This window comes from Centroberyx affinis, unplaced genomic scaffold (assembly GCF_046629955.1).
Source record: "Centroberyx affinis isolate AG114_WGS23_722 - 3 ecotype Tasmania unplaced genomic scaffold, CSIRO-AGI_Caff_v1 ptg004190l_1, whole genome shotgun sequence".
NCBI lineage: Eukaryota > Metazoa > Chordata > Actinopteri > Beryciformes > Berycidae > Centroberyx > Centroberyx affinis.
Window position 1 is genome coordinate 221,362 of NW_027281942.1, and position 13,639 is coordinate 235,000.

General features: G+C 44.6%; 1 protein-coding gene across 1 annotated transcript in view; it reads left to right on the plus strand.

Moving 5' to 3' along the window:
• Window positions 1–160: 160 nt before the first annotated feature.
• hecw2a (HECT, C2 and WW domain containing E3 ubiquitin protein ligase 2a) overlaps window positions 161–13,639 on the plus strand; it is a 29,401-nt gene continuing 15,922 nt past the window's right edge. The window contains exons 1-14 of the mRNA XM_071542824.1: window positions 161–539; window positions 2,946–3,053; window positions 3,401–3,495; window positions 4,101–4,167; window positions 5,839–6,008; window positions 6,220–6,359; window positions 6,823–6,923; window positions 7,429–8,288; window positions 8,859–9,177; window positions 9,445–9,537; window positions 10,450–10,600; window positions 11,088–11,197; window positions 11,631–11,755; window positions 12,657–12,842. Of these exons, the coding sequence (XP_071398925.1) occupies window positions 161–539; window positions 2,946–3,053; window positions 3,401–3,495; window positions 4,101–4,167; window positions 5,839–6,008; window positions 6,220–6,359; window positions 6,823–6,923; window positions 7,429–8,288; window positions 8,859–9,177; window positions 9,445–9,537; window positions 10,450–10,600; window positions 11,088–11,197; window positions 11,631–11,755; window positions 12,657–12,842 (2,904 nt within the window). The remainder of the gene's footprint in view (window positions 540–2,945; window positions 3,054–3,400; window positions 3,496–4,100; window positions 4,168–5,838; window positions 6,009–6,219; window positions 6,360–6,822; window positions 6,924–7,428; window positions 8,289–8,858; window positions 9,178–9,444; window positions 9,538–10,449; window positions 10,601–11,087; window positions 11,198–11,630; window positions 11,756–12,656; window positions 12,843–13,639) is intronic.

Genomic DNA, 13,639 nt, shown 5'->3' on the forward strand with positions numbered 1-13,639 from the left:
GAGTCGACGAGGTTCAGCCGTGGGTCAGAATGGGTCTTATTGACGACCAGCCCGGCCCATAAGAATCTCCCTAACTTCTCCGCCTCTTTCTGGGCCTCCTCATCCCCCGTTTCCACCTCTGATCTTCGCCCCCCCGCCCCCCTCCCACCAGCCGGACACCATGCGCCCTTCCCTCGCCACGGCGGTCCTGCCGCCCAGGACCCGCTCCCACAACCCGCCCAACCTGGCGGTGGGCGGGCGGGAGCACCTGTCGGCCCCGCGGAGGCGCAGCCCCCACCTGCGGCACACGCTCAGCCCGGAGAACCTGCGCAGCCTGGCGGAGCGGGGCGGGGCCTCCGTCGACACCGTCTCCGTGGTGAGCGGGCCCATCGGGCTGCCGCGGGCCAACAGCGACACGGACCTGGTGACGTCGCAGAGCCGCTCCTCGCTGACGGCGTCCACGCTGGAGTTCACGCTGAACCGCGGCCAGAACCTCGTCATATCCTGGGACATCAAGGAGGAGGTGGACGCGACCGACTGGATCGGGCTGTACCACATCGGTGAGATGTTCCGCATGCACACTGGGTGATGATTGTGTTTAGGTTATTTAAAGACCCCCATGAAATGGCATCAAAACAAACAGAAACAGGATGTCGGGGCGGGACATAATGCAGTGAGGGAGCATTCAAAATTCTAAACCAATGGAATGTGAGTCAGGGAGAGAAAAGGAATTTTATTTGATGGGAAGGGTGCGGAGGGGCGGGATTGTTAAAAAACTCGGATGGTTTTATTGGTTAGAAATGTATATTTACGCCTACTGGTGCAGCATGAGGTCATCATGAAAGATACTCTGTTTTCCAGGAGGTAAGAGTAATGGGAGTTCATTTCATGGGGACTTCAACACATTTATCATGAAAGAGATGGTCCCATTTTGAAGCCTTTGCATATACAGTGAAGATAATCAAAAGTGAAAAAAAAAACCTCCTATGCACTGCTAGCATGATCCAGAAGACACAATGTGAATGATTTTCTCAGTAGGCCAATGTACAATCCTTTACGGTGCTTTTCCCCCAAAACTTTTCAGCCAAAGGACTTCAGGAACTTCCAGGCGTTCAGTGACCCTATAGCTGTCCTCAAAGGATTTTTCGGCTGATCCATAGCTTTTTATTTCTGGGAGCTGAGAACAGCTAGATAGCGTCTTGTGTTGGAGCCTCCAACTCAAGAGTCAATACTGAAACGGGAGCCGAGCTGAGACTCTACACGGGCCCGGGGGCTGAGTCGACACGGGAACAGCTCCGCCTCGGTGTACGATAACACACACACCATCACAAACGGCGAGGCCTGGGTGGTCTCCAATAATGTATGCTAATCCTGCTTAGGGACAGGAATTTGACAGTGGGGGGAACGCATTGAGCGGCGCGCTGAAGGAGGCTATCAGGCTCAAACTGTCAGGCTTATTTTGTCCTTCGTGGTGAAAAGCAATACGGGAGCGATTGTGTACGACCAGCATATTTATTACTGTCACGAATCTATTAGCGATTTGGTGTTTCGCACCACATGAAGACAAGCCTCTAACAGGACAGGACCGGGCAGATTAATCAGTTCTCGATCTCTTTTTATTCACCAAAAGATCAATTAAACTCGTGTCTACCTCTAGGACTTTACCAGATTAGTTGACATGTTAAAGTTTACAGACAGTTTCCCTCGTAGGTAGGAATACTGTCAAGACAAGAGTCAAGGAAATTCAATTGGCAACAAGAGCATCCAGTAAACACCCATACGGACACAGTAAAAACCGAAAACGTAAGACATACAGATGTTAAAAACCGTATGAGAACAGAGACACTGACAAAAAAAAAAAAAGTACAAAATAATAAAACATATAGGAGTGATAAAACAATAAGTGTGTGTGTGCTTACTTGCTGTGTGGGAGAAAGGGCAAACGGCAGGTGCCGGGTCACATCGCATCGATCACAAGGCCGCCAGTACTTCATTACCTGCTCCAGGGTCTTATACCCAAGGGGGGGGCTACCGCTTTCCACGACTAAGCAGACATTCAATGATAAGCAACCCCGCCTCCTTTCAAGCACACACACACACACACACACACACACACAAACTTTCCCTCGACCCCTCTCCCCACACCAGTCAGCTGAGTTGGGCGGTTCATTAATCTGTGTGCGAAAGTGCTACGTACAGCGGAATTCCCCCTCCCGCTTTTTATACAATAGGAAGTTTTGTGTTTGTCCTTTTGGTTAGAGGGTGTAGGGAGGTTATTTTGGGAATGGATTTCACTGATTAAAGGCAAACTCGTGTTTTGTGAAGACAAGACTCAACAGACTAAACACACTGAGAGGCTGAGCAGATGCAACTTTCGTCTTTACACAGTCGGGGCTGTTTTCGGAAAGTGTTGTTCTCCACAAAATGCAGAGGTGGAAAGTAACTAAGTACATTTTACTATTAGTATTTCCATTTTGTGAGACTTTATACTTTTACTCCATAGGGAAATATTGTACTTTTTACTCCACTGCATTTATCTGACAGCTGGAGTTACTAGTTACTTTGCAGAATAAGGTTTTACATACAAAACATACGATAAACTCATAAAATATGTTGCATTGTTTGAGTTTAAACTCCCAAACAGTATATGGAGCAGTCCTACAACATTAAAATACTTCTTACAGGTTAATGCATCAATAATTGAACACTCTGAAAGAATGAGTATACTTTTACTTAAGTAAAATTTTGAATGCAGAACTTTTACTTTAAAAGAAGTATTATGATATTGCTACTTTTACTTAAGCAAAGGATTTGAGTACTTTTTCAACAACTGACAAAATGGAGATTGAGTATTCTTAGGTTTGAAATCAGGAGGATGTCAGCACATCCTCTGGCCCCAGATTTAACACACACACACACACACACACACACACACACCTAACTGACAGATCTCCTCTCCCGCCCAGACGAGACCAGTCCATCCAATGTGTGGGACTGTAAGAACCGAGGGGTGAACGGCACCCAGAGGGGCCAGATCGTGTGGAGGCTGGAGCCTGGGCCTTACTTTATGGAGCGTGAGTTACCGAAGACAAGGGAGGGAACGGGGATCGATGCCAGTCATAGGACAAAAAAATATTAATAATATTAATATTATATGATTATATGATACATGATTCTCTTTACAATAAAGAATTATATTTACCATACATGTAGGCATTTTTACTATATATTAGACCTTAAAAGATCATTGCATATGAAATATTCACAATATTCACAACACAATGCTTAAAAAACACAGTTATATGTCTTTAGAGTATTTTGTAGTACTGCAGTATTGTAGCCAACAACAGAAAGGCAGAGAGTGATTGCAGTGTCTCAGTGCGTCTCCATATCCCATAAGTCTTTGCTGCTTCCTCTCCAGCTGAGACCAAGATCTGTTTCAAGTACTACCATGGAGTGAGTGGAGCGCTGAGAGCCACGACCCCCTGCATCACCGTGAAGAACCCTGGAGTCCTGGTGTGTGTGTGTGTGTGTGTGTGTGTGTGTGTGTGTGTGTGTGTGTGTGCTTGCTATCCTTGTGGGAACCAGTTTGAGTTTAGACCTTCAGAGTGAGGACATGTTTGTCAAGCGAGGTGGTTTTGGCCTCTCCTCACTTCTTCAAATTTAGGGTTTTATGTATTTTACGCAAGACAAATTTCTAGAAGCAGATGATAAAGTAATCTCATCTAATCTAATCTATAGATGAAACCATAGGAAGCTACATTTGAGACTGCTGTGTGTGCGGAAACCAAACGGCTGATCTGTGTTAACTCTTTAGTGAGGGAAAAGCCTGAAGCCCATTCATGCAAAATATGAAATCTGAATAATGACACAAGAACAGTAAGAATTTTCACCAGTTCACCTTAAATACATGGCTTGATCTTTAGATAAAGTCATGTATCACACACACACTCATTTATGGAATGAGTGTAGTCAATAGAAGGCCCTCACATGTATAGTAAGACAAACATGAGTGTGTGTTTGCATGTGCGATCGATTGGGAGTCCGTCCCTGTCTGTCTGTGTCAGTCTCAGTTGTGGTTGATGTCTGAATGTTAAAGGTGGTGTTCTCCTGTTCCTCAGGCGGAGGGTCTGTCAGAGCAGGTGGGCGTCGACCATCCTCGAAAACTGATCAGCTTTACTCTGACAGGTGAGCTGAGAGGTGGACAGCGAGCTCTTTTGTGTGTGTGTGTGTGTGTGTGTGTGTTTGTGTGTGTGAGAGAGAGAAAGAGAGTGTGTGTATGTGCCATGTTTGTAAAGATATCATGGCAGGTATTCACCCAGATAGAGTTGAGATTCTGTGAATTATCTCAGGAACATTTTGACAGATGAGGTACAATACAATTTTAGCAGCTTACTGCTATTCAAATAGCCGTCTTCCTGCAATCAGCCTCAATACCCAATCAGAGCAAATCTAGCAGTCGAGTCGATAACTTGATGTGAGTTAAACACGGCCCTCAAGAAGAAAACAGACCGGACTGATTTGGTTTTGAGCAGGATGATGCAGTCATTTCTTTACTTTTGGCTTACGATGCTTTTGGGAAAACCAGGAACAAACAGACAAAACAGCTGTTCTCATGGTTTCCACTGATTTCTGGAATATCACGGAGTTTAGAGAGGTGTATTCCAGACAGAGAAAGTCAGGGAATTTGATAAATTTTCTGGGCAAGTCAATCAATATCAGGGAGTTTTACAAATATGTCAGAATGTATTTTAACAGCTTCTAACATACATTAAATTAGCTCAGTGGTTCTCAACGTGGGGTCCGGGGACCACCAGGGGTCCTTGAAGGGCTTCCAGGGGTCCCCAGCAAATTGATGAATTGTTAAACTTCAGCATTATTTCATTTACCAAAAGTTAACACAATTAGAGAATGTAGAAGAATGACTGTTTTGATCATAGTTTCACTGTTATCTCTCTACCTATAATACAGATAGTCATGGAATTCTGAACAAAAACATATCTAGCAATAAAACTCTTCTCAGATTTGGGTCCGAGAGACAAAATCTAATCAAATGGGGGTCCGTGGCTCTAATGTGGACTAAATTAGGGGTCCTTGATATGAAAAAGGTTGAGAATCACTGAATTAGCTGATAGTTTTCAGCTCTTGTTTTGCACAGCAGCCCAACTAGAGTGGAAACCAGACTTTTTTCCCCTTTAGAGGTTTTCTGACCTGAAAACAACATTAACAAACCAGGAAGGAGGAAAACATTACATATACAGCACATATGTCACCTTACCTGTTTTTCAATGCAATTTAGTTGCAGCAAATCAAGAGCCTCTGTGATACACAGCCATTTTTTTGCTTTCATTTGATTGGCTCACGGTCAGAGAGAGTGTACGACGGTCAGCAGGGACAAAGTTTGAGAACAGGAGCAAAGACAAAAGACTGTATATAACCGAGGTGTTCAAATTTTATCGCCCCATAAAGTTACTGGCCAGTGTGGCGGGTGACCCTTACTTTGTTTTTATGGCATTTCTGCTTTATTGGACAGAGTGCAGTTGAGACAGACTGGAAAAGGGGGGAGACATAGGGGGAATGATTTGTGTCAAAGGTCCCAGGCCTGATGTGAACCCAGGATGTCGCCACAAGGACGCCTGGGTGACCCTTATCGATTTATCTGTATTTGGCACTTAGCTGGTGTTAATTTAGGACCCTGGTTACACATCCTCACATCTGAAAGCTAGAGGTGAGGTTCCTTGCTCAAGGGCAACGTGACAATAGTTTTTGAAGGAGGGGAGAGCATCAGTCACTCACTTCCCCTGCCCAGGTTTTAGCCTTTCCGCTCACTTCTCTAATCTTGCGGCCGCTCGGTCACAGATCTGCGTGCCACCGGCCTGAAAAAGGGCATGTTCTTCAACCCGGACCCGTACCTGAAGATGTCCATCCACCCAGGGAAGAGGAGCGTCTTCCCCACCTTCAGCCACCACGGACAGGAACGACGCTCAGCCATCATCGCTAACACCACCAACCCCGTCTGGCACGGAGAGGTGATGCTTAGGCTTTTACATCTGCAAATATATACACTTCTGCATGCTCTCTCACACTCACATGCACTCATAATCAGTCACTTATCATTATCAACCAGCAGAATATCATTCTAAACACATTCACTTAAACACACACATACTCTTGCAGACAATACAGTATTAATAAAACATGATAAAAATGTATTAACTGTATCTTTCTGCCTCTCCACAGAAATACACATTTGTAGCGCTAATGACAGACATCCTGTACATTGAGGTAAAGGACAAGTTTGCAAAAAGTCGACCGATCATCAAACGCTTCCTGGGTCAGCTCACTATCCCTGTGCAGCGGCTTATTGAAAAAATACCCGGGTAAGTGGCAAACACACATACACATACAAGCATATGTTCACACACATACTGTACACAGGGCTCACACACTCCACAAATGATAAAAGGGGGAAAAGTTTTGGAAAAGTCAGTGAAGTTAATGTTTTTGTTAAATACTCAAAAGTCACAAAAAGTAAAATTCTGTCAAGAGACAGAACTGAAATAATATTATAATCCTTAATTTTAAAGTGAAAAACAAAACAAAGCTTAAAGTTAGTGAAGTTGATGGTTACTTTTCAATTCATTAAAATTTAGTCATGGAAATCTGAAAATGGGTCATGGAGAAGTCATGAAAATTTTTTTGAATTTTATCACACACACACACACACACCATATGTACGCTATACATATACTGTACATATGAACACGCAACTCAGCTTGAGCTCTAACAGTGGGAATTTTTTTATGACATACTTGATGTTTTCCTTTTCGTCCGGCTGTCCAGAGTCCAGCCAGTGAGCTTCTCCCTCTGTCGGCGTTTGCCCACTGAACATGTGAGCGGACAGCTGCAGTTCAGAGTGGAGCTCACCTCCACCGGGCCGGACGGTGAGAGTCTGTCTTTGAATTACATTTGACAGTACTTAGGGATGGGACGATATATCGAAATTCAGTATATCGCACTACAAAACTGTGCCAATACGTATCGTGGGTCAGAAAAATGAATTGCGATATTAGCTCCATTTTATTCTGCTGTGGGAATCACAAATGAGATGCTTGCCCATCACAATTTCACAAGCTCTTCAATGAAATTATATTATTTGCACTTTGTTATGAGATTTTTAAATTGTTGTTTACATTCTAGCAAGACAATGCCATTGCTAGAAAGATTTGCGTCTCAGAACACATGAACACACAAACTCATACTTTGTTGTCATTGAACTTTTATTTATTACATTGTATCGTGGTCGTATCGAATCGTGAACCCCATATCGTGTATCGAATCATATCATGAGATAAGCAGATTGTCCCATCCCCATCCCAGTTATCTTTGTCATCCATCTATCTTGACTATCTTCTGTCTTGACTGACTTGCTCCCTGTCTTGTCTCCAGGTGCCTCTCCTGATTCTATCATTGGGCTTTCATCCTTGAATGGAGCTCCAGGGACTCCGTCAGACGATGAGGACCTGCCTCATCACCTTCCAGGGGTCGTCTCTGCAGGCCCCTCCCCCACCGGCTCCCAGGGCTCCCAGAGCATGTGGGAGGGCGGGGCCACAGCCTACCCAGAGAAGGACCCGACCGTCGTCGGGGCCGAGGCAAGATTCCTGGAGGGCGAAGGCCTGTCGCGTCACGAAATGCTCCAGAGGTCGCTCAGCGAGGGCCTGGACGCCATCGAGGCCCCCAAGGGCCCCGGAGACAGACCGCTGGGCGCCGCCTCACCCAAACTGCGCTCCAGCTTCCCCACGCACACACGCCTCAGCTCCATGCTGCACATCGACTCGGACGAGGACGAGGACCGGTCGGGGCCCAACGACGTCACTCCGGTGCCGGGCTCGCCGTTGGTGATCAACGGAGACCCTCCAGAGAGCGGTGGCCCCGAAGACGAAGACCCGTTCCCCGAGCTCCAGCAGGAGCCCGAGCAGCTGGAGCCCTCGCTGCTGGAGCCTGAGGAGGAGCCTGAGGGCGCAGCGGGGGAAGACAGGCCCCCTGACATGGAGGCGGCCCTCGCGCTGGAGGCGGGGCTGGACCTGGAGGACGCTTCAGAGCCAGATGTCTTCTCTGAAGTGGAGGAAGCACCTTTCACCGAGGCCGTGTCCCATAGTGCTTTGCCAGAGGCCGGAGAGGCTCATGAGGAGGGCAGGGGGCCGGGCGAGGACCCCTTTTCTGAGATTGACACCTGCTCCATGGCAACGGCCCCGCAGACGGTCTTCTCTTCGTCAGAGAGTTGTCCAATCACAATGAAAACCGCTGTGGTGAGTCCAGTGTCCATGGCATGGGCATGACTCAAGATCCAAATATGTATGTGATTTAACCAGCGAGCTTAAAGTCACAATGAAACGCTTACTGTGATGTATTTCCTGTTAAAACAGGATGTTGGGGCGGGACATAACATGAGGAGGGATCATTCAAACGTCTAAACCAATGGGATATCAGTTAGGGAGAGAAAGGCAGTTTTATTTGATGGGAGGGCTGGAGGGGTGGGATTGTTCAAAAATCTGTGATTTGTGATCTTATTGGTTGGAATTTTTATGTATGTCACCACTAAAGATTTTCCATTTTCCAGGAAGAAAAAGTAATGCGATTTTGAAATAAAAATACAATAAAATAAAATGTTTGTCATTTTTTGGCATAAATTGTCAAATAGGTATGTATGGTTTGATAGAATCAGCTAAAACAAGTCATTTTTTATTTCAGTGTGACTTTAACAATATGAGACTGACTTTACTTCTTTGTAGACCCCTCATCTATAATGACTGTAATTTTACCATATTTTCTCTTTCCCTGTCACTCATTCACTTTTCATTTTGCGGGATATTTCGTAGGAGGCTGAGGAGGGAGCAGAGACGGCGATAGATCCAGGGGGAGACGTGATTTCCGACACCCCGCCAACCAATCGGGCTGTAGACGATGAAGGGGGCGGGCAGACCGCAACCGCAACCGCAACCGCAACCAATGAGCCTGAAGGAGCGTCTCCCCCAGCCAATGGGCAAGAGCCGGCCGCGGAGACCGCCGAGAGGAGGCAGAGCCTGCAGGCCGCTGGGGGCGTGGCCGAAGAACCGGAAGGGGCGGGGTCAAAGCCACCCGAGGGGGCGGGGTCTGCGGACTCAGAGCAGGTTACCACGGAGACAGATGGAGAGGAAGGTATTCTACCTGAAGCAACTCGGTGTTCACTGCTGGTAGATGAAAACTTTGTATCTCGAAAAAAAACACATTTTTAAAAATCAAACAATGGGTTTTGGTCGGGTTTCACACAAGTTCATAAACTTGCTCAGTTCAATTCAAGTGAGAGATAACAGTTTTTCACAGAACAACAGTGTTATATTTTTTGTTTTACATGTCTTATATGTTGGTCTTTATCTCTATATTAAAACAAAATCCCCTCTCCCTCTGTCTGTTTTCTGTGCTCAGGTACTCAGATCAACGGTCATCCTGTGCGTTCGCTTCCTTCAGTGCGTCATGACATCCACCGGTACCAGCGTGTGGACGAGCCCCTGCCTCCCAGTGAGTGTGTGTGTCGACACGCACCGTATTGTTTGTCTCCATCTAGTGTGTGTGTGTGTGTGTGTGTGTGCGTATCAGTGTCTATGTGTAGCAGAATGTGTATGTTTATGTGTGTGTGACAGTCATGCAAGATATCATGTTTATATAATTAATATGATGACTTTAGCATAAATGGTAGCCTTAATGGCGGATGCTAGCTTACAATAGAAGACTTTAAAGCATAACTCAATTTCTGACCTGGACCCTATTTTTAGTCTCTTTTTCCATCGTACTGATCGATTCTGACCAAAACCTCGTTTTCACTATAGAGCTGCTTAGGTCTTAACTGACTGGATGCCTGGCTCTCCAATACAGTCCTAACATCAACCCCAAAAACACCCAAAGCATGTAGTTTTCAACATATTGGTTGCTCACTCTGTAATGAGATGTGTCGGTAAAAAGATGTGAATGAAATTGACCTAAAATCTTGCTTTTCTCGTACAGTTTTGATGCTACCTCGGCCATCGCTTTAGCATTTCCTTCCTCTTTGCCTGCTGGCTGCGGCGCGGCTGTGTAAAATAGTGCAAAATAAATAGTGAAAGTTCTCAGGTAATGGATAAACTTCACTGAAAATGAAATATATACAGTACATATCTCATTACAGAGTGTCAGTATGTTATACCTATAGGTCTCTATTGGAGAGCTGCACCTTGACAAGCAAGACTTCAGTAGCTTTATAGTGAAGCAACTGACGAGATTTTAGTCAGAATTGATTAATATGATGGAAAAAAAGATGGGAAAATAGGTAGGTGCTTTAAGTCTTTTCTAGTAATCATCATCTGTCATTAACTGTTTACTAGCTGCCACACTCATTCTACCAGCATGTCCCCAGGTGCACTAAACACTTAACGTCCATTATTCATTACTTCACAGACTGGGAGGCTCGGATCGATAGCCACGGGAGGATCTTCTTCGTGGATCACGTGAACAGGACGACCACCTGGCAGCGTCCCACCGGACCCCCCGCCCCCCAGGGCCTCACCCGCTCCAACTCCATTCAGCAGATGGAGCAGCTCAATCGCAGGTGGGGTTTCGTAAAGAGACATGTTTCATGATGATGCTTCCATACCATTATTTAAAAGTATAGGTGTTGGTAATGGCACTGAAGGCTGTTGTTTTTCGCCAAGCCGAGTCAATACTGATATCAACAGCCTCTTTAACCAAACTGGAGATGCAAAAAGAAAACTTGCACACTTATGAAAATGAGGGGATGTCCGCTCAAAGATCTACAGTTTTTGTTTTGTATGTTCTTTGAATTGGTTAAGACTTGTGTGTGGACTTTCCCTCATTTTTGTCAGTGTGAGTTTCTCTTTCTTTCTCTTTACTCACTTATGGTCGGAGAATGTAGACAGCATCTGTGTTAATCTCTCTCCATTCATTTTTTTTTTTTTTTTGAGAAAATGTGTTAATGGAGTGCTGTGCCTAGACTACTTTCTTTTCATTTTTAATGGGAATGCCCTTGTTCACAGAGACTCACACTGTAGTAACTTTGTCTCTTCGCTCCCTCCCAGGTACCAGAGCATCAGGAGGACCATAACCAATAGTGATCGGACAGAGGAAAGCCCAGTTGACCTGCTGCCTGACCCTCCTGACAGCGAGCTGTTGCCCCACTCCATGTCTGGTCAGTTCCAATAGAGACTAATGTAGAAGTATAAAAAATTAGGGGGTTCATTCAAAACAGCTGTGTATTCATTTTGAGAAAAATTTGTGACCTAAATTCATAATGCGGACCTTAAAACATTTCCAGATGATACCAGCCTGAAAATGCTTATAATTTATAAGCAAATGTTTTGAGATAGCTAACTGTTATTCTGTTGAGAATGATGCTCATGCTGGATGTCTCATTTTGTAAGAAAACTCTTTAATACATATTTGCACACCTTTGTTTGTGCCACAGCATACAAGCATACAATGATATTCGTCCTGAAAAGATGAAAAAATACCAGGCCCTTGAGTTATATTTCATGCAACACGCAACTTTGGTTCTGGTGCCTTTGTCGCAAGGTTTGAGTTTGTGTGTGTGTGTGTGTGTGTGTGTGTGTGTTGTGTTGCAGAGTACCGGCGGGACAGTGCAGTCGGTCACTCCAGCACTCGCTCGCGCCTCTCTCTGCTGCTCCAGTCGCCCAGCGCCAAGTTCCTGTGCAGCCCAGACTTCTTCACCGTGCTGCATTCAAACCCTGTCAGTCTGACGAGCCTCGCCTGCTCTCTCACCTTTGACCCCCTCACTCCTGCCAGATAGCTCTAGTAGCCTATATATGAACAGACGTAGTCCTAACCTCAAAAGCACTTCTTCCCACTTAGCAGTTTGACTGTTCAATTTGTGAATGCCACTCGCAATCGGATGCGAAACTCAGTGTGTGAAAAGTTAGTTACTGGTCAAGTAACAACGTTTTAGCACTGTAATCTAGCAACGCTGTACAGACTGTATGACAGAACACATGCAGTGCGGGGTCACATGCAGTTTTTGAATGCCGTACTGTTTAAAATCTTTAAAATTTAAAATCTCAGTTTAATCGAAACGCAAAGGCAGTGAGTGACATTTTGAACATTTAAGCTAAATGTCCTCTTTGTTAAGTGGTGAATGTTCAACTTTTATTCAGCACTGGGGAGAAGTGTCTCCAGCTCATGCAGGAGACGCAGGATATTTGATATTTATTTAATCACTCAAACAAAATGAGATTTTAACAATGTCTACATTAAACATCTCTGATTATATATGTATATAAATAGAGAAAATTTTGATATAGTATATAATAGGCCCCCTTTAACTTCTGTGTCACCTTTGCCATTCACCATTCATCATATCTCTGATAATATATAATAAATACATAATAAATATAATACTGATCGTACACTAATCATGTGAGAACCTAACTGACAGACAGTATCAGCAGCATTTGGTTCAAATTATTTTCAATTCAGGAAATTTCAATCAGTGAAAAAGTACTGGCATGAAAAAACTGTGAATTGTCTTCCATTTTGAATGATGACTGAATTGAAAGTGAATGGACTCCAAACCTGTTTCTCAGTCTGTCCCCTGTCCCTCTCTGATGACCTCACCTGTCTGCCCCTCTGCCCAGAGTGCCTACCGCATGTTTACGAGCAACACCTGCCTGAAGCACATGATCAGTAAGGTGCGGCGGGACGCTCATCACTTCGAGCGCTACCAGCACAACCGCGACCTGGTCACCTTCCTCAACATGTTCTCCAACAAGCAGCTGGAGCTTCCCCGCGGCTGGGAGATGAAGCACGACCAGACCGGGAAGGTACGGGGTGTGTGTGTGTGGGTGTGTGTGTGTGTGAGACCCCTAACCTTTGACCCCTGACCTGGGATGACTCCTCCCTAAACATTGTACGCATTCACTGTGTAGCTGCCCAGTTGCCCAGTACCATAAATCTTGATCCAAACATGCACTGAACGTGTGTGTGTGTGTTTGTGTGTGTGTCTTTCTAACTTTTGACCCCTAACCTTTGACTCCAACCCCAAACGTCTTGCTCAATTACTCTTGAACCTGCCAAGTGTCACAAATGATGAACTGAACATCGGGTTGTGTGTGTGTGTGTGTGTGTGTGTGTGTGTCATTGGAGACATGCCTGTGTGACTGCTCTTGGGTTTTGTGCAGATATTGAAAATTTTTATGTACTCTTGCTTTATTTTCTCAATTTTTAAAGCATTATACTTTTGTCAATCCTCACTTTAGGTCTACTGCTGGCACTAGCTAATAGTTAATTTGCACAATAATTCTGATAAAAAGTCATAAAAAACATTCACATAAAGCATACATACCAACATTACCAATTATTAACATTCCAACATCAGTCATCAAAACATACTGTATATATAAAAGAGACAAAATAAAACAATAAAACAGATTTCTTGTGCATATATAGATATGCACAATATACAATGCACAATACACAATCTGTGTTAGACATTAGATATTTTTTAAACGTGATTTGAAAACTAGTAGAGATGATGACGACTTCAATGTTGTGTTCAATGAATTCCAAAGACAAGGTCCTCTACATTTAGCTTTTGCAAATCTCCAGTAAATACGCAAAC